Genomic DNA, 24,384 nt, shown 5'->3' with positions numbered 1-24,384 from the left:
ATTTATTTGGATTTTCGAGACAGGGTTTCTCTAGCTTTTGGTGCCTGTCCTGGAACTAGTTCTTGTTGACCAGGCTGGCTGTTTTGGGAAGTGATTATTTAACTTAGAAGGTTAGAGTATGGGTTTCAAGTTGAAAGACTTATTTTTATTTTCAGTGTATTGGTGTTTTGCCTGTGCGTGTGTACATGTGTATCTTATGGGCATAAGAACTAAACCCAGGTCCTCTACTAGCAGGAAGGACTCATAACAGCTGGGCCATCTCCAGCCCTACAGGTCATATTTGCACTTAACTTTTCCCGTGTGTTAAAAATCAATCTTGGGACCTTATACATGCTGAGGAAACAGCCTACCACTGAACTGTACACTCACATGTGTGAATAATTATTTGTGTTAGGCTGAAGAGATGGCTCAATGCAGACCCCAATTCAATCCCCAGGACCCATATGGTAGAAAAGAAAATGAACTCCCACAAGTTAGCCTCTGACTTCCATGTGCACACAGATACAAAATAAGTATAAAAGTTTTTGGAAAATAATTTGGCACTTATGAAATATATTGTGATAGGAACCTGCCGCATGAGACATTGACCTTTGGAACCTACAGTTCTTAGGCTCCCGTGATGGCCGCGCATGGCTTCCATGCTGCCCTGAGTGAGCAAGGACTGTGTCTTCTTAGGCTCACTTATCTTATAGAGGCTGTCTGTGAGACTTACAGACCTCAGCGATGTAAGCAGGTTGTAAGGATTTAATGACAAAACACATTGCACTGCAGTTCCTGGTGGCTGGTTTGCAGTGATTAGGGTGCTGTCCTAGCTCCTGCGCTTCTGTATCGGCATAGGAAAGGGCTGGCAGCTATAGAACAGAAGATAGGCTGTAGCTGTTTGAACTGAAGTGTCTGGGATCTCACTGACTCGGGTGTCATCAAAGCTATACCAGGCCTGAGTTACTGAGTTCTTGCAGAAGGCAGTGTAGTGTCCACCATCCAGATCGCCAAAGTGGTTCTAGGAAAGAAAGTGTGTAAGACATGGTTTCTACATGCAAATACTCTGACAGAATAATAAAAATCACAAGGTCAAAAAACTTTAAATTGTTTGTTGAACTGAGGAAATAGTTTTGTCAAGTCTTACCTAATGTCTGACTTTGAATTGCTTATATATTGTACTCATTGACTCCCTAATAGAATTATAAAGGAAGTTGGAGAATATATATACGATTTATAAATTTTTAATTTATATATAAAATTTTAAATTATTTTAAAATAATTTATGTGACCAGGCAGTGATGGTGCATAGCTTTAATCCCAGCACTCAGGAGACAGAGGCAGGAGGATCTCTGTGAGCTCAAGGTCAGCCCGGTCTACAGAGTGAGTTCCAGGACAGGCTCCAAAGCTACATAGAGGAAACCCTATCTCAAAAAAACAAGAACAGTAATTTCTGTATGTGGTTAGCCTGCATATCTGCATGTGCACCACATAATGCCCAGTGTTCATGGAGGCCTGAAGAGAGCATTGGATCCCTGGAACTGGAGGCACGGATGCTTGTGAGCCTCCATGTGTATGCTGGGAACTGAACCTTAGCTTCAGGGTCTTAATGCTGCAACAGTAAAATTGAGTAGCTGGCAAGAAAAAAAAACTATGACTATCAAGGCCTAACATATATCTTAGCTGGCTTTTTTACAAAGTTTACTGGCCCCTCATATAAAGGAAATAAAATAACATCAAGTGATAACTTTAGAAATGTTTCCACCTTGCGAGCCATAACCCTGCATCTGTGAACAGCAGGGAGGAAGACTTAGGAAGTCCTAAGGCTCATACCTGTAATTCTCAAATCCTGTAAAACCGTTCATTCGCTAGCACTAGGCATGCTGGCTGAAATACCAGCACAGGAGGCCGAGGCCCTTGGAGGATTGAGGCAGGACTGCCATAACTTCAAAGCTTGGAGCCTGGAGTGAGATCCTGCCTCAGAAAGAAACCGTCTAGCTTTTTTATTTTAATTTGTGTGTTTCCCTGAGCACCACGTATGCTGGTACATGCAGAGGTCAGCGGAGGGTTTGGGTCCCCTGGAACTGGAGTCACAGATAGTTGTAAGTCATCGTGTGGGTGCTGGGAAACAGACCGAGGTTCTCTGCCAGAGCAGCCAGTGCTCTTAACCGCTGAGCCATCTCTCCAGCCCCTTTCAGCCTTTAGGAGGTAGATACCCATTTATGTCTCCTTAATCCCCATCTTGTCTCTTCATATCATAAAATGAAGGAAGCAGATTGAAGAGCAGAGTGAGGTGGGTGGTAACCTGAGCACTTGAACTGTGAAGCCACTTAGGAGCCCTGGGGAGCATAGAAGCTGGACTGAGGTCCCCACACCTCCTGGAAGGACAGACTAAGACACTTGCCATCAAGCCTGATGACCTGAGCTGAGTTTCTGGAACCCGTGTGGTGGGAGGAGGACTGATCCTGTAGGCTGACCTCTGACCTCCACACATGCTAAGTAATCTTTCAAACATAAACCATTAACACTAGGCATGGTGGCAGAAATACCAGCACAGGAGGCTGAAGCAGGAGATCTTGAGTTGGAAGCCAGACTGAGCTAAGGGGGAAAACTGCCTGAAAAAGAAAACTAAAAACACTGACACAAAGCATATGATGGATGCTCAACATCATAGGTCATTACAGAAATGCTACTTAAAACCTCAGGCTACCAGGTGCGGTGGATATCTTGTAATCTCAGTACTTGGGTGTGGTTCAATACCTGTCTGGGCTACAAGAGCCTCTGTTTATAACTAAATAAATAAATACTTTGGTTTTGGTTAAATATTTTAAGAGCTGGGTAATATCAAGCAAAGAGAATGTGTGCACTGGAACATGGCATGTTGATTGGTAGAACAAATGACACCGTCACTGGAAATCAGGAAACCTCGTCAAGGGTTAAGTGAACAGTTACCATATGTTCAGCAATTCCCTCCTAGGTATAGCCCCAAGAGCAATCAAACTGTCCACACAAAACCCTGTGTGGGACATGAATGGTGAGGTCATAAAGTCGAGCTGTCCCAGGACCTCTCGGTGAATGGATGGACTGTGATGTGTTTACATAGGACAGTGTTATTTGGCAACAGAAAGAAATGAGTACGTGCTACAACACACGGAAACCCTTAAAAACATGCTGAGAAACAAGTAACACTCATGTCTTTAATCCACTGTTGAGCAGGTCTACAGAATGAGTTCCAGACTGACAGAGCTACATATCAGAATTCTGTCTCAGAAACAAAACCCAACATAAGGCAGTTTATGATTCTGTCCGTGTGCTGTGCCTAAGATGGCACACCAATAGAAATAAGAAGTCCTTGGGTGGTTGCCAGGCTGGTGGGGAGAGGACACAGTAGTGGGGATTCGTTTAGAAATACTCAACTGTTGTAGAATGTGATTGTGGTGCTAATGGACAGCTATGTAAATATACACCAGAACCGCTGAGCTGTGCCACACCTACGTGAAGTTTCCAGTTATCCAAGTAAGTATTTTTAAGTTAGAAAGACAAAAATAATAATAATAATAATAATAATAATAATAATAATAATAATAATAATAATTTACAACTAGCCAAAAATTGAATGAATTTGTTGAATACAGACACACCACACACATACGCACTATGGTTTGGAGCAGTGCTACCCATAGATCACAGATGCAGACTTTGTCCCCAAAGTGTGAGGTGGTAGAACCTTTAGAGATGGGAACTTCTGAGAGGGCCTTAGGTCAGTGGGCGTGTGTCTCATCTCCAGATGTGAGTCACTGTCCTGACGTGCCTCTGCTGAGACATGCTAGGCAAATAGTGAATAGTCACAATGCAGTAAGATTAGGTTTCTCCCAGATTTAAACCTAGAGATGCACACATGCCAGGCAAGCAGTCTGCCACTATAGCCTCAGACCTGTAACAGTAAGAATACACAGACGTAAGACCTGTTTTCACACACAAAACAAACTTCAGTAGGGCACGCTTAGTAGACACCTGAAGTCCCAGTGCCCAGGAAGCAAGTTCAAGGCTATCCATTGTGAAAGTGCAAGGACCAACTCAAGTTCAAGTGCTGTCCCGCCATACAAACATCTAGAACAGCCCAACAGAAAGCTACCAAGCACAACAGAGGCTTAAGGCGGCCACACTTCCCGCTGCTGCTGCTGAGCTGTGAACTGGAGCAACTTTGGAATGCTGCCGTCTGAGTTCCTAAGGCTGGCGTATGCATAGCCAGCCACCAGTGCCCCAGTCCCAGAAATAGCCCCCAAAGGCCCGAGTACGTCTGTACCACAGCAATACTCATGGTCTAGAGCACTGCAGACAGCAGAAGAGGCTATGGTGACTTCACACAGTGGACTCTATCCAGTGGGCACAATGAACTGTGTGTAGCAGTGCGGATGCCTTTCAGAACTGTGAGCAGAAGGACCAGATCCTAGTGAGGACATGCTGCAGAATGCATTTGCATAAAGCACAAAAGCAGAGTCTTGTTTCTGCACCCAAGGAGGGATAAGGACAATTACACATGAATGGTAATGTCTGAGCCCTGTTTTCGTTTTTTCAAAACAGGGTTTCTCTGTGTGTGTAGCCCTGACTGTCCTTGAACGCAGTCTGTAGACCAGGCTTAGCTTGAACTCAGAGATCCACCTGCCCCTGCTGGGATTAAAGGCGTGCACCATTACTGCCCAGAATGGTCCCTGTTCCCACCTGTGCCATTACTGCCCAGAATGGACCCAGTTCCCATCTTGCCATTACTGCCTAGAGTCAACCCTGTTCTTAGTGCATGGATATGCTCACTGGACAGCTCACCAAATGTCCTTCAAAAACAGTATTTTGGAGACAGCCCAGCCTAGCCTCAAGCTTAAACAGGTGAAGGTAACCTTGACCTTCTTGGTCCTGCCTCTACCTCCTGAGTGCTTAGATTATAGGTGTGCACCCCCAGTGGCCATTTATGGTAGGATGCTGTAGATTGAAACCAAGGCTTTGTGGATCCTGGCAAGCGGTCTATCAACAGCCACATCCCCCAGCACCTCCCCCCACCCCCCTGAAAAACAGGATTTTCTACAAGGAGGTTTAAGAGATGCCAGCACTCCCTTATACTGCCACAAAGAGCCAAACAGCAAGAAAAGAACTGCATTGTGAGGTGAGGTACTAAGAGCGCTGGCCATGAGCAGGAGAGCAAACAGCACAGCAGCATAAACTCTATATCTACTCTGGCTACCCCAGCTCTATAGCAGGGTGGGGATGACAGAGACTGCCCACTCTCGGCAGTGTGGCAAAATGGCTGTCACCCTTGCCTCCATGGTGTTGGGCTATGCACTATCAGCCATATGTATTATGGTGAACCCAGCTAAGGGAAAGTCTGGTAGCCCACACACAGGCTTGCAGCTAAACTAGGTAACTGATCTGATGGGTGTCTTCACAAGTAGTCTGACTTTGGAAACCAGTTCCCATCCTCTTGACCATTTGTCAGGATGGCGTGGCCAGGAGCCATCTGGATAAGGGACCTGCTGTCTCAGTGCAATATACTATAGAAACCTCTGCATCGTCCATCTCCAGGGCCCCATAGACATTCCACTTCCCTGCATAGCTCAGCAGATAGCTGCATCACAAACCAAACAGCCCGGCTGTCCGACCCCAGCTCAGCCTCATTGAGTGGCCAACCCAGGCGGTGTGCCATGGTAGGGAGTAGAGAACCTCTCAAGCATTGGAGAACCAGAGGAGCCTTCCCACAGAGGCTAGGCGCATGGGAACTAGAAGATTCCCACAGTACTGCATCCCTCTGGCCACGCCTCTCCTACAGTGCTGCATGTGAGTATCTGCCGCGCCACACAGGTGCAGAGAGGCGGCATTACCGTCCAGCAGAAGCAGCACCAAGTTTAGGACCCGAAGGTGCCTTTGAGTCTTATCTAGAGATAGCAAGTCATATTGTCAAGGTTTCTGAGCAGTATACTCACCAGATGCCACATACCGATACCAGATGCAAAAACCAGTTGCGACTTAATGACCCGAAATTCAACCGTAGACCTGAGAACTGCACATCTTCAAATCCAGGCAGAGAAGACAGGAATGAATGCTTCTGATAATAGAAGGCTCCAGAACCAAGGGACACTTTCTCCAGACAGCACTTAGGCATAGCAACAAGACTGGGAATGAGCCTACCTCAACGTCTGGCCAATTCCAACAGACTAGAATTAGGATATGCTTCTGTTAGCAGTGAGATGGATAGTGGTGGCGATTTCAGAATAGCCTGTGTCTGAACGGTCTGCAGAATCAGCAGGATAGAGCTGCATGGCCCTGTTTATCAGTCAGCGCCAAATGAAAGGTGAATGGGAATGTATGTATGAATGTATGTGAAAATTATATAACTACAGAGCCACAGTAACAGAAACAGACACACAGGTCAATAGAACAGAACAGCAGAGCCAAGAGTGAGTCCATGCTACCACAGCCACCTAATCTGTGTTTAAGATTAATATATTTCCTACATGTATGTCTGCACTATGTGCATTCCTGGTCCCCATGGAAGCCAGAAGAGGGAGTTGGAGCCCTCTGGAACTGGAGTTACCCATGGTTGTGAGCTGCCATGTGGGTCCCTCTAGAAAAGCAGCAAGCACTAACCACTGAGCCACCTACTTTTTGATAAAGATGCCAAAAACTCCTGCAGAAAAGACAGTATCTTCAACAGATGCCTCGGGAAAACAGGCAGCTACATGTAGAATGAAAGTAGATCCGTTCCCCACATACAAAAATTAACCCCAGACAGATCAAACCCATTAATATGAAACCCAAAAATTAAAACTCCTGTTGGTAAAGGTGGGAGTATGAACACGACATGAGCATGGGCAAGGCCCTCCTAACAGGCTTAGCAATTAGGAAATAAGGCAAGTGCGACCTCACGAAACTAAATATAGCGCAGACGTGGCTTTCCCCGAGGTGCTCGTCAACTGGTGACAGAAAATGAAAAGGCCCATATACACGGTGAGCCGGGCGGTGGTGGCGCACGCCTTTGATCCCAGCACTCGGGAGGAGGCAGAGGCAGGCGGATCTCTGAGTTCAAGGTCAGCCTGGTCTACAAGAACTAGTTCCAGGACAGGCTCCAAAGCTACAGAGAAACCCTGTCTCAAAAAATAAACAAACAAAAAAACATACATATACATGATGAAATTCTATTCAGTACTAAAGGAAAAATGAAATTAGAACTGCAAGAAAGTTGATGGAACTGGAAAATATTAAGTCGAGTGAGCTAAGCCAGGCCCAGAAAGACAAATACTGCATATGCAGATCCTCAGTTCAATTTTCAGATGTCTGTGTTGCCCATTCTAGTGGGCTCCCCTGTTGCGGCAGTGAAACAAACCAGAAGGGGAGAAGTGAGTCTGGCTCATAGGTTCAACCTCAGCCCGTCACTGAGGGAAGCCGGAGCAGGAACCTGGAACAGGAACTGAAGCAGAGGCCATGGAGAAGCGTTGCTTACTGCCTTGCTCCTCCATGACCTGCTCAGTTTGCTTTTTTCATGACACCCAAGACCACCTTCCCAGAGGTGACACTGCCCACAGTGGGCTGGGCACCCATGTCAGGAGGAGGAGACAGCGGATCCCTGAGTCGTGTTGGTCAGCTAATCTGGCTGACCAGTGAGAGACCTTGTTTCAGAAGCAAGGTGGAGGGGCTAGGAAGATGATTCAGTGGTTAAGAGTACCTGCTGTTCTTGCATGGGACCCAAATTCAATTCCCCACACCGTCACTGGGCAGCTCGCATCTGCCTTTAACTCCAATTCCAAAGGTTATGACACCCTCTTCTGGCCTCCAGAGGCATCTGCAATTGTGTGTGTGCTTGTACATCCAAACACACACAATGGAAATTTTAAAACTGTCAAAGAAATAACTGACACCCACCTCTGGCCTCCACACACAAATGCACACGTGTGCACATGTGCCATGAACACCTATACCTCCCTCCACGGACACACCTCAAAGTGTCATACCATTGTTCTAGGCAATAACTTTTTAAAATGTGATCCCGAAAACACAGGCAGCAAACTTACTAGATGATGGAGTTGCGCAGTAAAGACAGCTAGAGAGTGGAGGGAAGACCCATAGCGTGCGAGAAAATATTTGCAATCCGTTTATCTGATAAGGATTAGTATACAAAATATGTAAGAAAACAACTCGTGCAACAAACAGCAAGGATGCAGGGCTTCCACAGAGACTGACACAGTGCCTGGTCCATGGAGTGACCAGGTAACAGTAGAAACAAATGAGCAACCTGGAGTAGAACCTAGGTGAGGGGCTGGAGAGAGGCTCAGCGGGTAAGACCCAGTGCTCTCCCAGAGGGACCAAGCTCACAGTCACCTTTACCCCCATCTCCAGGAGATTCATTGCCCTCTTCTTGCCTCTGTGGTCACTGTACACATAGGGTGTACACACACACACACAAAACTAAAATAATAAATATAAATCTTTAAAAACAAAACAGCCTTGTAAATTCCCACATTCAGCCAGGTGCGGTGGCACACACCTGTTCCCTCAGCATTTGAGGGAGTGAAGGCAAGTCCCCAGGAGGGAATTCAAGACCAGCCTGAGTTTTATGGGACCTTGTCGGAAAAATAAACAAGGTTTCCAGAAATGACACTATAAATACAATTATTAAAATGATCAAAACCTTGGATGTACCAGTTCTTAAAAATAATAAGTAAATGGAGAGAAAGGAGAGAGACAGACAGAGAGAGAGAGAGAGAGAGAGAGAGAGAGAGAGAGAGAGAGAGAGAGAGAGAGAGAGAGAAGGATGAAGTCCACCCTCTTCCAGGGCTCACCTAGAACCTTCCCCTCTAGTCTGGATGAGTAGCTCAGGCAGGGAGTGCACACCACACAACAGCCTGCCGGAGTGTATGCTGCAGGGCAGGAGGCTGGGTGAGGCCTGGAAGCCGCGTTTCTAACAGAGGCCCTGATACTCTGGCTCTCTTGTGCTCAGTGGCTACCGCAGCCAGGTTCCAGCCACCTTTCCTAGCACCACTCACTGCAGTTTGAGAGATGCTTGCTTAGCACTTGATGCACCAGCAATGTGCCACAAGCTCTATGTGCCCATCTCTTCCTGAGCTGACTTCCAGTGCCTCAACTAATAAGTCTAAAATAATAGGAACTTTTTAGATACTTGGGGTTATTTTCACGTAAGTGTGCATCTTTTCTTAATGCACATACTGTTTAAATATAAGCTCCACTTTTTTTTTGGTGAAGATTTTCCTGAATTATGGGGTTGGAGAGATGACTAGCAGTTAAGAGCACTGGTTACTCTGGCTGCTCTTCCAAAGGACCTGGGTTCAATCCCCGCACCCACATGGCAGCTCACAACTGTCTGTAACTCCTGTTCCAGGGGATCTGACACCTTCACACAAACATGGAGGCAAAACACCAATGCACATAGAAAAAAAAGATTTTCGTGAATCAGAAAGGGATACAATGAGAAATTAAAAAAGTAAGATCTTGGGACACAGCACCTTTGAAACTCACATTAATTAGAATCTCCATCTGATGGGAGAGAGGAAGAAGTCACTGTGAATGCCGGAGTGTAGGGAGGCAGCTGTGTGGAGAAGGGTAAATGGTACAAAGGAGACAGACGGCCTCCAGGGGAATAAGGGAGCATTGTGCAAGTCTGAGAATGGCTCTGAACCATGGAATGCAGAAGACTAGACATAATGCCCTCCCTTCTTTTTATTTTTATTTTTAATATTTTTGAGACAAGGTCTCACTATGTAGTCCTCACTATTCTGGAACATACTACGTAGACCAGGCTAACCTTGAACTCAGACATCCATCTACCTCTGCCCCCCAAATGCTGGTGGCGTATGACTCCAGCCCGACTTCATTTTTAAGACACTGCTGAGCAATAAGATGAACTGGCAGATTCAGTTTCAGCTTATCAGAGGGTCCTGCGGCAGGACTGCGCTCTGGAAGGACCCCCACCCTCAGACACAACAGCTTACACCGTGACCCAGGAGCCCAAAGAATGATTCTCTGCTCAGGTTGATTCCTTGGGGAGATTCTGGACAGTGGTGTGGCTAGGACCCTGCACCAATCACAGCTGACCTAGAGCCAAAGGGAGCCACTGGGATGGGCTTGAGCCAGGCATGGAGTCCTGGGACTGTTGAGTGCCTAGTGTGTGGGTGCTGGCTGTGAAGTGCTTCCCGATTATACAAGACAAATACAAGACAAGCTAGTAACACAGGCCTGACCTCTAGGGGTGCACGTGGCCAAGACGCATAGCTCCGCAGAGGCCGCCAAATGGAGGAGGGAGGAGGCAGAGGACGGGATGTTAAACTCACCACCACCGCGCAGAGGTTGTACTTGGGATGTTTCCGGAAAATTGGACAGATGTAAGGAGTGAGGTCCAAGTTGGTGAGTGGGTAAAGGATTTCTGTTCTCAGCTTCCTCTTCACTGTACCCTGGATGTCAAACCTGCAACAATAACAAACGCATGAAATTCAAAATACGTTTGCGAGCCACTTGTGAACGAGGTCCACAGGCCTCGACACATTCCACGTACAGTTAGGGTAATTTTGAGATGATTATCTGGTATATAAATTACTTCCTTCTTGAAATAAATTTATTTAGAAATGCCAGACCCTTCGGCCTCACCAAAGTGAGTCAGCCAGAGACTGTCGACCTCAGCAAGCCCTGCCTGGTGGGGAGAGAGCAAGGCAAGCACCTACCTGGGGGGGGTAGTGTCTTCCTGGGGGGGGGGGATAGTGTCTGCCTGGGGGGGGATAGTGTCTGCCTGGGGGGGGGGATAGTGTCTGCCTGGGGGGGGATAGTGTCTGCCTGGGGGGGGATAGTGTCTGCCTGGGGGGGAGATAGTGTCTGCCTGGGGGGGGGGATAGTGTCTGCCTTGGGGGGAGATAGTGTCTGGGGGGGGGAGGGAGATAGTGTCTGCCTGGGGGGGAGATAGTGTCTGCCTGGGGGGGATAGTGTCTGCCTTGGGGGGAGATAGTGTCTGGGGGGGGGGAGGGAGATAGTGTCTGCCTGGGGGGGAGATAGTGTCTGGGGGGGGAATAGTGTCTGCCTGGGAGGGATAGTGTCTGCCTGGGGGGGGAGATAGTGTCTGGGGGGGGAATAGTGTCTGCCTGGGAGGGATAGTGTCTGCCTGGGAGGGATAGTGTCTGCGTGGGGGGGGGGGAGATAGTGTCTGCGTGGGGGGGAGATAGTGTCTGCCTGGGGGCGAGATAGTGTCTGGGGGGGAGAGATAGTGTCTGGGGGGGAGGAATAGTGTCTGGGGGGGAGGAATAGTGTCTGGGGGGGAGGAATAGTGTCTGGGGGGGAGGAATAGTGTCTGCCTGGGGGGGAATAGCACAAAAGCTGTCACCAAGGCAAGGCATGAGTCAAGCCACCTCTCCTTCCCCATCTTTCTCTATCTCCCTCCTCTCCCCAGAGTCTCACTATGTAGTCTTGGCTGCCCTGGAACTGTATAGTCCAGGCTGGCCTCAAATTCGGAGGCTTGCTGTTTCTCCTTCCAGAGTGCTGGGATTAAAGGCGCAGGCCAGCACACCTGGCATTATCTTAGTGTTGGCACTGTTAGTGTCCCAGTTTCCAAGCTGAGATCTAAAGCTAAATGTAATGTTTTAGAAAGAGATTCTGTTCAAATCTTTCACAATAGAAGTCACCAAATCTAAGCTCATACCAGAATCATTCAGAACCTTTAAAAACAATATTCACTCAGAAAATGTGCTGATTTAGGTATGAGTCAGGGGATTACTAGATGAGATGGGTCATCCTTAGGCCATAAGGCAGGAATGCCTATTCCTGAAAACTAAGGGAATGCCCTGTGTGGTGTTTTGAATGAAAATGACCCCCTTAGACCCATAGGGAGTGACACTATTAGGAGCTGTGGTCTTGTTGGGGGACGTGTGTCACTGGGGGTGGCCTTTGAGGTTTCGGCAGCTGAAGCCAAACCCAGTGTCACTCTGTCTGTCTGCTGCCTGAGAATGTAGAACCCTCAGCTCCCTCTCCAGCATCCTGTCTGCCTGCACGCCACCATGCTTCCTGCCTTGATGATGATGGACTGAACCTCTGCCCTGTAAATCAGCCCCAGTTAAATGTTTTGCTTTATAAGAGTTGCTGTGAGCCGGGCGGTGGTGGTGCACACCTTTAATCCCAGCACTCGGGAGGCAGAGGCAGGCGGATCTCTGTGAGTTCGAGTCCAGCCTGGTCTACAAGAGCTAGTTCCAGGACAGGCTCCAAAACCACAGAGAAACCCTGTCTCGAAAAACCAAAAAAAAAAAAAAAAAAAAAATAAGAGTTGCTATGAGCCGGGTGGTGGTGGTGCACGCCTTTAATCCCAGCACTCGGGAGGCAGAGGCAGGCAGATCTCTGGGAGTTCGAGGCCAGCCTGGTCTACAAGAGCTAGTTCCGGGACAGGCACCAAAGCTACAGAGAAACCCTGTCTCAAAAAACAAAAAAAAAACAAAAGAGTTGCTGTGGTCATGGTGTCTTTTGGTCGGCAGTGGTGGCGCACACCTTTAATCCCAGCACTCAGGAGGCAGAGGCAGGCAAGTCTCAGTGAGTTCAAGGCCAGTCTGATCTACAAAGTGAGTTCCAGGACAGCCAGGACTGTTAAACAGAGAAACCCTGTCTTGAAACAACAACAAGATTTGCTATGAGCATGGTGTCTCTTCACAGTAATAAAGCTCTAAGACACCCTATGGCCTGGTCTCCTAGGCAGTGATCACCCCCGGAAACATGAAGAGTTTTATAGACTGGGTGTTCATGCTACACAGTGGAGCAACTTTATTCACGTCTGCCCAGACTGAAAGCAAGGCCAATGGCCACCAGCTGGCTAATGGAGAAATAACTGTACATCTACAGAAAGGGTGAAAACACAGCAATGGCAGGGACCTGCCACATCCACACCCAGGCCGCCTCAAAGGCATCGTATCAGGAGAAAGGAGCCACACTCAAAAGGCTAAAAGCAGCGTGATGCAGGGCATCCTAAGAAAGGCAAATCTGTAGGGACAGACGACAGATTAGTAACCCGTGGGGAGGGCTGTGGGGATGGGTCAGGGGTAAAGGTACTTGCCATGCAAGGACAAGGAGCTGGGGTTTAGATGCCCGGCACCCATGTCACTGCTAGGTAGCATGTGGGCCACCTGTAACCCAGCTCAGGCTGGCTAACTGGGCTATCCAAATTGGTGAGCTCGGGTTCGAGCCAGAGACACTGCCTTGATACCTGACAGTGCCTGAAGAAGGCAAAAGACATTACCTTTGGCCTGCATCCTTGCACACACAGCACCCCACACACAGGCATCCACACGTTTTCCTTTAATTCCCTGGGCTCATGGCAAAGGGAGAGAATGGTGGTAATGAACTATTAGGGAATTTTCTGGAGTGACAGGTGGTGTTGATACATTGGTTGCAACAGATATCATTGTATGTATTTGTACAATTTCATAGACAAAATCATTTTATATATGTAAGTATATCTTTCTTTTATATACTTTTTTTATCGATCTTTATTGAGCTCTACATTTTTCTCTGCTCCCCTCCCTGCCTCTCCCCTCTTCCCTTCAACCCTCCCCCAAGGTCCCCATGCTCCCAATTTACTCAGGAGATCTTGTCTTTTTATACTTTCTACTTCCCATGTAGATTAGATCTATGTAAGTCTCTCTTAGTGTCCTCATTGTTGTCTAAGTTCTCTGGGATTGTGGTTTGTAGGCTGGCTCTCTTTGCTTTATGTTTAAAAACCACCTATGGGGCTGGAGAGATGGCTCAGTGGTTAAGAGCACTGCCTGTTCTTCCAAAGGTCCTGAGTTCAATTCCCAGCAACCGCACGGTGGCTCACAACCATCTGTAATGAGGTCTGGTGCCCTCTTCTGGCCTGCAGGCATACATGCAGACAGAATACTGAGAATAATGTATACATTAAAAAAAGAGAGAGAGAGAGAACATGGCTTGAAGGGACTGTGTGCCAAAGTACACCTGTGGAGGTCAGAAAACAAGGCAACTGGTTCTCGCCTCCTTCTACCACGTGGGTTCCAAAGGTCAAACTTAGGTCATCAGGTGAATACCCACTGAGCTATCTCTCTGGCCTTCAATTTATTTACTTACTTTTAAAAATGATTTATTACTTATTTTTATTATGTGCATTGGTATTTTGTCTGCATGTATGCATGTATGAGGGCATTGAATCCTGGAGCAAACAGTCATGAGCTGCCACATGGGTGCTGGGAATTGAACCCTGATCCTCTGGAAGAGCAGCCAGTGCTCTTAACCATTGGGCCATCTCTTCAGCCCCTCAACTTTATTTCTTTTCTTTTTTTTTTTTTTTCGAGACAGGGTTTCTCTGTGGCTTTTGAGCCTGTCCTGGAACTAGCTCTGTAGACCAGGCTGGTCTCGAACTCACAGAGATCCGCCTGCCTCTGCCTCCCGAGTGCTGGGATTAAAGGCGTGCGCCACCATCGCCCGGCCCTCAACTTTATTTCTAAGAAATATATTCTACTAACATATGACCATAGCATGAGTGAGTTAAATGCTATCTCAACATTAGTAATTGATGGGGAAGGACCCAGTCCATGTGGGTAGTGTCACTTCTGGACTGGTGGTCCTGGGCGCTACAAGAAAGCAGGCTGAGCAAGTCATGAGGAGCAAGCCAGTAAGCAGCACCCCTCCACAATGTCTGATTCAGTCGCTGCCTCCAGCTTCCTGCCCTGTTTAAGTTCATTATCAAAAAATAAGAGCCAGTGGTGATGGCGCACGCCTTTAATCCCAGCACTCAGGAGGCAGGTGGCTCTCTGAATTTGAAGCCAGACTGGTCTACAGAGTGAGTTCTAGGGCACCAGGAATACACAGAGAAACCCTGTCTTGAAAAAAAAAAAGATGGAAAATTACAAGTATTGGTGAGACAGAGAACTCTGAGCCCTAGCGTTTATCCTGTGAGAGCATAAACGGATGCAGTCAGGATGGAGAAGACAGGTTGTTCTCAGAGGACCTCATGCTCAGGAACAGAAAGGTAGTGTTAACTGTAACTATTCCTAGTCACTGAAAGTAGAAACAACCCAACTATCCCTCATTAGATGACTAAACACAAAGGAAAAAGGCACGGACACTAGACTGTTATTAAAGCACAAGAGTCTCGGCTACAACATGGATAAACCTTAGGAAATGTTCTGATAGCTGGGCCAGAGACAGTGGCTACAGCCAGTAGTCTTAGAACGCTGAGGTGGAGACAAGAAGATAGTCCAAGCCCAGTTCCAGTTACATGAGCTCCTTCAAATAACAAAATTTATGCTAAGTGAAGCCTACCAGACAAAAAGGACAGTGTGTCTTGTTTTATTGTTGTTGTTTATTTGCTTTTGTTTTCCAAAACAGGGTTTTTCTGCATAGCCCTGGCTATCCTGGAACACACTCTCGTAGACCAGGCTGACCTCAAACTCACAGAGATCCACCTGCCTCTGCTTCCCAAGTGCGTGCGCCACCACTATCCAACAGCACTGTTTTGGTTAAAGTTTTTTTTTTTTTCTTTTTTGGTTTTTCGAGACAGGGTTTCTCTGTAGCTTTGGTGCCCGTCCCGGAACTAGCTCTTGTAGACCAGGCTGGCCTCGAACTCCCAGAGATCCGCCTGCCTCTGTCTCCCGAGTGCTGGGATTAAAGGCGTGCGCCACCACCGCCCGGCTGTTTTGGTTAAAGTTACTATTGCTATGGTAAAATACCATGATCAAATAAACTCGGGGAGGAAAGGGTTTACTTGGCTTACACTTCCAAATTATAGTTCATCAACAAAGGAAGTCAGGGCAGGACCCCAAACAAGCAGGGCAGGAACCTGGAGGCAGGAGCTGATGACACAGAGACCATAGAGGGGTGCTGCTTCCTGACTTGCTCCTCATGGCTTGCTCAGCCTGCTTTCTTACAAAACCCGGGACCACCAACCCAGAAGTGACGCCACCCACAATGGGCTGATTAAGAAAATGCCCAACAGCCTCGCCTACAGCCTGATCTTCTGGAGGTATTTTCTCAATTGAGGTTCCCTCCTCTCAGATGACTCTAGCTTGGGGTAAGTTGATATAAAAACTAACAGGCACAAATGATCCCTTGTTAACTTGACACACAAACACATCACTTATCAAATATAACCTTTCTTTCCTTGTGGTTCCCAATGTCTCATATCAATATTACAATATAAAACACATTACAAACTTCCCACCCTGACCCCTTCAATCCTTGGGTTTCAATTGCTACTAAGGCTGTGCCTTCACCAATTGCCTCTCCTGGTCTCTTGCAGCCCCAACCTCAGCTGTTCTCCGTGAGCCCTTCATGGCTTCAAACCCAGTGCCACCTGGATGACTCTTACACGTGGCCAAGTTCAGATGTAAGCCCAAGGTACAACCGTGCCCTCCTATGGAACTTGGCCTCCTCTGCATGCTGACTCTGGGGAACCCCTTCTCCGTCTCACTCCCAGTGGCGCTGGTATCTGACGGCTGGTACCGTCTCACTTCCAGCCGACCACCATTATTTGTCACAGAGGTTTCACTTCTGTGGTCCTGGATCTTGTTAATCACAGCTGGTGTTTTCAGTCCCAGCTGACCAGAACCACAGAGTTAATTCAACACAGTAACAGCCCTGATAGTCTTTACATAGCTCTCAAACGTCCCTCTTCACAAGCCAGGCCTCCATAGACTCCTGTGCTCTCAACATTCTTATCTTCCAAGCTCCTACAGAATAGCCCACTGGGCCCTCAACACTCATTGGCTTTTCTAGTCCAAGGTTTCAAAGTCCTTCCACAGTCCTCCCCAACACAACATGATCAAGTCTGCCACAGCAGTACCCCATTGTCCTGGTTCCTAGTTCTATCTTTGAGTTACTACTGCTCTGATGAACACCATAGCCAAAGCAACCTGGGGAAGAAAGGGTTTGTTTGGCTCACCCTTCTGTATTTCAGTTCATCATCAAAGGAAGTCAGGGCAGGAACCTGGAGGCTGGAGCTGTTGTAGAGGCTACGGAGGGGTGCTGCTTACTAGCTTGCTCTTCATGGCTTGCTCAGCCTGCTTCCTTACAGAACCCAGGACCACGAGCCTAGAAACAGCACCACCCACAATGGGCTGGGCCAATCACTGATAAAGAAAACGCCCTACAGGCTGTAGGCAATTTCTCAATTGAGGTTCATGCTTCTCAGGTGATTCTAGCTCACGTCAAGGTGAAGCAAAACTAGCTGGTCCAGCTACTCTAGTTAAAGAATAGGGATAAATCTAGAGAGACAGGAAATACGTTACAGAAGTAGGAACAAGGGAAAGGGAGAATGTGAAGATGTTGCTTAATGGGTTTGAGCTTCTGTTTAGGTATTGAAAAGTTCTGGAAATTGTGGCAATTGACATTTAACATTGTAAAGGTAATTAATGCACTTGATCAAAATGATAGATTTTATGTTGCATATATTTTAATAAAAGAAATGACATATTAAATTGGAGTCCAACCCAGTCTATGAACTGGACAGTTTATTTCTTACCTGACACTGAGGACTAAGCCCCCACTTTGCCACTGATTTTAGAACAATTAAATAAACTATTAGTGTGTGAATCACATCTCGGGAAAATTGTTACACACCATCCAACTACAAGATGTCAAAATCCACATACCTTTTAAGGTGAAAAACAATTATTTTTGGTGCCTTGGAAATGGTGGCCCTCACAGCTGTTTCTTGCTTGATTTCACAAAAGGAGCAATGGATTTGGTTGTTCCAGGTCAAGATGTCTTGTTGGAAAAAACACTGGAGACAGTCCTGTTGAGGGAGACAGAGAGCATTTGCTGACCTGGGATCTCCGCTGACCTTAGAAGAAAGCAGGGTTGTAGTTGCTGATTATTACAGCACACTGGAGGTTGAGGCAGGAGGATCGTGAGTTTGAGACCAGCCTTGCAATACAAGAAGACTCTCTCTCTCAAACAAGCATACAAACAAAACCATAAAGCATTGAAAGAGCTGTGTACCTGTGCTTCTGGGAGTTTTCCTAATGAAGAGACTCAGAAGTCATGCCCATCACCAGAGCCCTGTAAAATCTACCTAGCAATCTTTTTTGTTTTCAGAGTTGGGGCTGATGGCTCACACCTCTAATCCAGATGCAAGAGGAGCTCTTCAAGTCAAGGCTAGCTTGCTCTGTATACCAAGTTCCAGGCCAGCCAGAGCTACACAGTGAGACCCTGTCTCAATAATAATAAATAAAAATCTGCCTAGCAACTAGTGATACTTCTCACTGTGCTGCTGAGATGGGTTAGGTTCTTTTCCAACTAATAAATAACCTAGGAATTATCACTTTAACTTTTCTGGTTTATTGCAGAATAATACAGACTTTGAAATGCCTAGTAACAAATCAGACAGCTGTTTTCTAAATCTGCTGAGAATGTGGGGGTCTGAAATCAATCGTATCTCATGGTTTGGGGTGACAATTCACAGTAGTAGATAAATTAGAAGGTGCACCCGAGGAGATGAGGTCTCTAGCCATGCCCTGCTTCTGCAAGTTCTTGACTTAAGAGGAAGAGGAGGAGGGCACAGACTGTTTTCATTAGAACTGCCAGTGGCTTCCCCCAAGAATCTGGAAGTCTTTCCAGTAATCTTGAAGTCTTTCCATCAAACGGGAGACAAAATAAAAAGTAACAGGTTCTGCTTCCCTGCTGTGGGCAGGAAAACTGTGTCCAGCAGATGTTTTCACAATCTCAAAAGAAAACTTTGTGTAAACTCCTGCAAGGAAAGAGTTCCCTGATTCCTGATTGTTCCTAGCCAGTGACTTCTTCCTACTCTGAACCCACATCGCTCCACCTTCCCACTTACAGATGAATTCTGAGCACCATGGTAAAGAAAATCAGAGCGGCAAACTAAGCCACGACTCCTCTCTCTCCTCCCACTACAGCCCACAGCTTCCATCCGAAGTCTAAAAGAGCCCGAGGGGCTGGGGAGATGGCTAAACGATTAAGATCCGTTGAGGATCCAGGCTCAGCACCCATGTGGTGGCTCACAGCTGTTTGTAACTGCAGTTGCAAGGAATCTGAAACCCTCTTCTGGCCTCCTTGGGCACCAAGCATGCACATGGTGCACATAAATGCATGCAGACAAACATGCATACACTATATAATAAAAAGAAATCTTTTTTAAAAAAGAGTCTATTATAGCTAGTCCTAGCCTTGAACTATGACATGTGGAGGTATGAGCGAGTCAGAAGGGCTTCATAAGAAATCACAAATCCCCATCTTAAGAGACCGAATAAACCTCATCCATATGTATAAGTGAGGCTTTGTCTTGAATACATTTAGAAATACAACTAAATTCACAGTAACTATTAACTATAGGTTGCTTTTCGAAATATTAATAATATTGTTGTTCATTCATGGACTTCCTTTATTTATATCTTTAAGGCATACGACAGCCATCTCCTACTAAAATTGTAGGGAATAAGAGCCGTGACTGTAATCGCAGTATCTGAGCCCAGTGTCCCAGGCTAGCCTGGATGACACAGCAAGAAAACCCTGTCTCAAAAATAAGAAAATGGGGGCTGGAGAGATGACTCAGAGGTCCTGAGTTCAATTCCCAGCAACCACATGGTCGCTCACAACCATCTGTAACGAGATCTGATGCCCTCCTCTGGCGTGTGGGCACACATGAAGGCAGAATGTTGTATACATAATAAATAAATAAATCTTTAAAAAAATAAGTAAATGTACCTGAAGGGAGCATTCATATTCAGATGGGATGGGGAGGGAGAGGACAGTGAAAACTTCATTCTTGTTGGTGCAGGTCTCACACTTTAAACACGTGATGCTGTAGTTGAGCTGTCCTTCAAACAGCCGGGTGATGATTGATGTCTCACTGGCCACCACCTTCCTGCAGGATCTGGGAGCAGGTCTCTTCTCGTATGCTCTTCTGCCGCAGTGCTGTGTAAAGAGACAGATTCCTCTTGGTCATCTAGTGGTTATAAAGCCAGGTAACACAGAAAGGCTGTTCTTCCTACTAGAATGATACATTTTGACCAGAAAAGAGTTCGTTTTGATCCAGCCAGAACACTAAGGCCTTGGCAGCATCTGCCACGTGTGTTGACAACTGATAACTCAGCTATTTCCCTCTCCAGATGAAACTGAAGAGTGACAATCATTGTCCCAGCAGGAGAAATGATACTCCAAGGAGAGACATTTGCTTGTGTCCTCCCTCTGGCTAACAGGATACTGAAAACAATGGTCCTTGGGATGTTGGATTGCTGTTCTCAGGGCTGAATGAAGCCTGGTGTGGGTGGAGGAGGAGCTGGGCTCCCGAGAAGAGATTAAACACAATCGCAACAATTTGTCAGACTATCTTGTAAGAAAGATAGGCTGCGAAACAGATGGCTCGGGGAGGGCAGGACTCCCCTTGACCAGTCTCCTTTTAGTTGTGCATACTTTAAATCACCTATTTAAACCTAAAGCTCATGTCAGTACCCCAAAGTTGACTTGGGGATCACTGAACTTCGGTTTCTCTTCCCAGTCTAGCCACTCTGGGTCTTTCCAGTGTTTCTGTCTCTAATTGTCTTTACAAGAAGGTGGGGGGTTACAGAGAAACCCTGTCTCGAAAAAACAAAACAAAACAAAAACCAAGAAGGTGGGGGCTAAACCTCTGTAGACCAGGCTAGCCTCAGATTCACAGAGATCTGCCTGTCTCTGCCGCCCTTAAAGGCGGTCACCCAGCACAAGGTTTTCACCCTTTAAAAGCATTGGTAACAATTTGGCAAGGTAGGGGGGCACTTGCAAGCAAGTTGGCCCCAGAGAGAGGCAAGATTCAACAGGCCCCATACAGCCCTAGAACCCTTTCCGGAGGGGACTTCAGATCTTGGGTTTCAGCCAGCATGAGTTGCTTTGGAATTGAATTTAGCAAGGAGAAATGTGTGTTTCGACCCTTTGCCTGGGCTTTGCCTTCTTGTTGACTTAGAGGCTTTTCGAAGTGCTCGATTTCATTTGGGCTGTTATCCCTGAGGGTGTCTGAGCAAATCTGGAGTACTGTTGAGGCGCTGGCCATTGCCATATACCAAGAAAGGCCAGGATGTGAGTGTTCCAGATCTCTTCTGTAACACCTGCATTTGGAGAGGGGGCTGAGGCAGGAAAACTATGAGTCATGTACCTGCCTGACACAGTAAGACTCTGTATCATAAAAAAAAAAAAGAAATATTAAAAGAAAAATTATTTTAGGAGCCGGAGAGATGGCTCAGTGGTTAAGAGCACTGACTTCTCTCCCAAAGGACCAGGGTTCAATTCCCAGCACTCACATGGTGGCTCTTAACTGTCTGTAACTCCACTTCCAGGGCCTCTGATGCCCTCTTCTGGCCTCCATGGGACCCTGGCAAGCAAGTAGCACACAGACATACATGTGCATAAAATAAAAATTTTAAAAAAAATTGAAGTTAAAAAAGCAAACTAATCAATAAACAACAAATATCCTAACCTGGACATTTTCCAAAGGACCCCCAGCACCCAGAGCCCTATCCTACACACACACACACACACACACACACACACACACACACGTACACACACACACACGCATGCACATGCGAAGCAGATGTTTCCAATAAAGAAGCACATCTAGCTCAAGGCAGTTGGTTGGTTCTTACCTTTTTCAAAGCTTCATGAAGTTCATTGAGGACGTAAATCAGGAACTCCTGTGCATCTTGCTGTGTCTTTTTCAGAAAAACTGGGTAAATGCTGCCAAGAGCCGACAGAAATATCTCTGGTGAGACACAATCTGAGTCCCCAAGCCACATATCTGTCATCAGGTAGGCAAAGGCAGTGGTGATCTCGCTGCAATCCCTGGGAAGAAGAGAGGGCGAAAGGCAACTAGTCCTCGCTGATTCATGAAGAGCGGAGCCAGTCGTGGGGGATCGGGACCACGCCACCGTCATTTCTGTCTGCTGCCCGCCCCCTCTGCTCACCCTTGATGGGTTACCGAGGGACCTACAGTGCCCGCGCTGACACAGCCCTTCCATCACCCCGCCTCGGGGAACTGGGGGCGGGGGAGCTGGGGGAGCTGGGGGAGCTGGGGGAGCTGGGGGAGCTGGGAGCGGGGCAGAGCTCAATGAAGAGCGCTTCTTACTTCTGAAGAGCTGTGACGTACTTTCCCGAGAGGAAGTACTCCACCAGTGGAGATATGCTGCAGAGGCATTGCAAGATGGCGTTCATGTAGCAGGTGTTGCCCAGGTTCCGCAGTCCTGTCACACCCTGCATGTGTGGCTGGCTCTCAGACTCCTGAAGGCAGGCATGGTCTGCACACTCTGAACTGCGTGGGCCACACACATGGAAGGAAAGTATTTCCAGGGAAGAGAGTAAGTGCAAGTGACAGCAAGGCCCTCTCCACTTAGGAAATAAAGGGGTTCTTTTGTGGCTGGCAGGCAAGGTCTTGTAACCGAGGCAGTCTCTGAACTGACAGTCTCTTGCTTCACATCCCAGTCTGCGGTTATCTGCCACCAGCTTGGCAAGTGTGTGTGTGTGGGGTTGCTTGTTTGTTATGAGATAGGGTTTCCCTATGTAGTAGCCCTGGCTGGCCCAGTACTAGCTTTGAAGACCAGGCTGACCTTGAACTCACAGAGATCCCCTTGTCTCTGCTGGGATTAAAGATGTGTGCCACCATATTGAGAACATGATACATACACATAGTAAGAACATATATATTCATGTTAAGAACACAAATGTGTATATATGCAAACACGCATATATACATATATAGGGGAAAGGAGAGAGAAAGACTCACATCCTTACTATGTTAATGACTAGTTATTATATATTTATCATCTGGGTTTTTTTTTTTTTGGTTTGTTTTTTCAAGACAGGGTTTCTCTGGTTCCGGCTGTCCTGGAACTCGCCCTATAGACCAGGTTGGCTTTGAACTCACAGAGCTCCACCTGCCTCTGCCTCTTGAGTGCTGGGATTAAAGGCATGCGCCACCACCCTGCAGTTGTGATCTGGGTTTGTGTGCCTGCTCATTTATAAAATAGAAACGATGAGTGTGGTCGTGTGCCTAACGTGGGCTCTGCATTTGGTGCCCAGCACCTCTTCTCCCAGCAGCACAGGAATGCTCTACCTCCCTTGTGGGTCAGGTGTGTGCTATGCTAGGTGCTTAGCCTAGATTACATAGTAAATGATATCTTTGAAAGGAATACAGTGGGGGCTGAAGAGATGCTCAGCAGTTAAGAGCACTTGCTGTTCTTTCAGAGGACCCAGGCTCACTTCCCACTATCCGCGTGGCAGCTGACAACTATCTGCAGTTCCAGTTGCAGGGATGGCTTAATGGTAAGGGGTGGGAGTGGAGCATCTGCCTGGCACGCAGATGAGACGTGCCGCAGGCGCGAGACCTCCCTTCCCTTTTATTATTTGCTCTATCTCAGGATGGCCACTCAACACCTTTGTCCTTTATGATTTTCCTTTCCATGTCCTGAATCTAAAGTTGGTGTCCCATGATACAGGGGCCTCTCTCAGGACCTCTGCTCACAGTTGAAAAGTGCTCACTGGTACATGGAAGTCCTTTTCACTTTTGCTCACTGAGGTCACAGAGGCCCTGGACTGACTGCTTAGGAAGTACATGTATGTTACCTCTTTGGGGGTCCTTCATGGGTCAAATCTGGCAGAGCCCTCCCAAATGCAACGCGTGCCCCAACTCCTGGGGGTAAGGCTCTGCCCCCCCATTCCTAAGGTTATCTAAAAAGGCACAGTACATAGAGGCTCACAGGACATGGTAGATACTGAAGTCATCTGCCGGGAATGGCCGGTGAGAAGTCATTTTAGTGGGAGCACATTGGATTTTCACTTCTACTCAGGAGCTAAATTTGATCCTTTTAACTTCATTTCTCCAAGAGTGTTTCCTTGGCTACTGTTTGTTTTGTTTTTAAACAGTTTAAATGCTCTTCCCCCTTGCGGTTGCTGTAGACTGATTACAGCTGGCTCAGGCCTGTTCCAACTTGGTCCTTACCTTTCATCACAATTGTTTCCCATCACCCCAAGGTTCCAGTGTGTTGTCAAGGGATACGAGTATTTGTTTGAGATGTGTCCACGTCACTGCTCCTCCTCCATTGCTCAGTTTCTCCTGGGTACATGTATGTTACACACAAGCACACACAGAGATGATTGTCCCTTGGATTAGAGGACACTACGGCAACCCTGCTCCCATGATCCCGAGCAGAACATCTCACCCTACGGAGGAAGGCTGATTTTCTGATTCCAACGCACACTGCAGTGGGGTCACCAGGAGACAGTGGGACATGGTCATATTACCTGTGGCACACAGCTTATTATGAGATTTACAAGCTATGACCTCATGGGCACACAGGATTCTCTGAGCTCAGATGTGCTTCAGACTGGGGAAGAGGACGGCACCCTTACTCTAACTAGAGAAAGCATGTGACTGTGGCCTGG

At 47.1% G+C, this 24,384-nt stretch overlaps 1 protein-coding gene across 1 annotated transcript; it reads right to left on the bottom strand.

Annotated features, from left to right (window-relative positions):
- Nucleotides 1–776: 776 nt before the first annotated feature.
- Usp50 (ubiquitin specific peptidase 50) lies at nucleotides 777–23,752 on the bottom strand. Its single transcript, XM_057780411.1, has 7 exons — nucleotides 23,700–23,752; nucleotides 22,073–22,255; nucleotides 21,594–21,789; nucleotides 19,681–19,890; nucleotides 17,607–17,749; nucleotides 10,311–10,443; nucleotides 777–1,000 (listed from the first exon to the last, which is right to left on the bottom strand). Exons 1-7 carry the CDS (start codon nucleotides 23,750–23,752, stop codon nucleotides 809–811), a joined length of 1,110 nt encoding a protein of 369 aa, XP_057636394.1. The 3' UTR covers nucleotides 777–808.
- Nucleotides 23,753–24,384: the final 632 nt, after the last annotated feature.

This window comes from Chionomys nivalis, chromosome 9, assembly GCF_950005125.1.
Source record: "Chionomys nivalis chromosome 9, mChiNiv1.1, whole genome shotgun sequence".
Lineage (NCBI taxonomy): Eukaryota > Metazoa > Chordata > Mammalia > Rodentia > Cricetidae > Chionomys > Chionomys nivalis.
This window is presented reverse-complemented; position numbering and strand designations above follow the sequence as displayed.

What these genes read in the sequence shown, in the direction of transcription:
- Usp50 (XM_057780411.1), bottom strand. Translation starts at nt 23,752, where the DNA reads ATGACTTCTCACCGGCCATTCCCGGCAGATGACTTCAGTATCTACCAT. An exon ending in AATATGAATGCTCCCTTCAG is followed by an intron (nt 17,750 to 19,680) that starts GTACATTTACTT and finishes CTCCCTCAACAG; the next exon opens with GACTGTCTCCAGTGTTTTTT. An exon ending in ATTGTTTTTCACCTTAAAAG is followed by an intron (nt 10,444 to 17,606) that starts GTATGTGGATTT and finishes TTATTGTTGCAG; the next exon opens with GTTTGACATCCAGGGTACAG.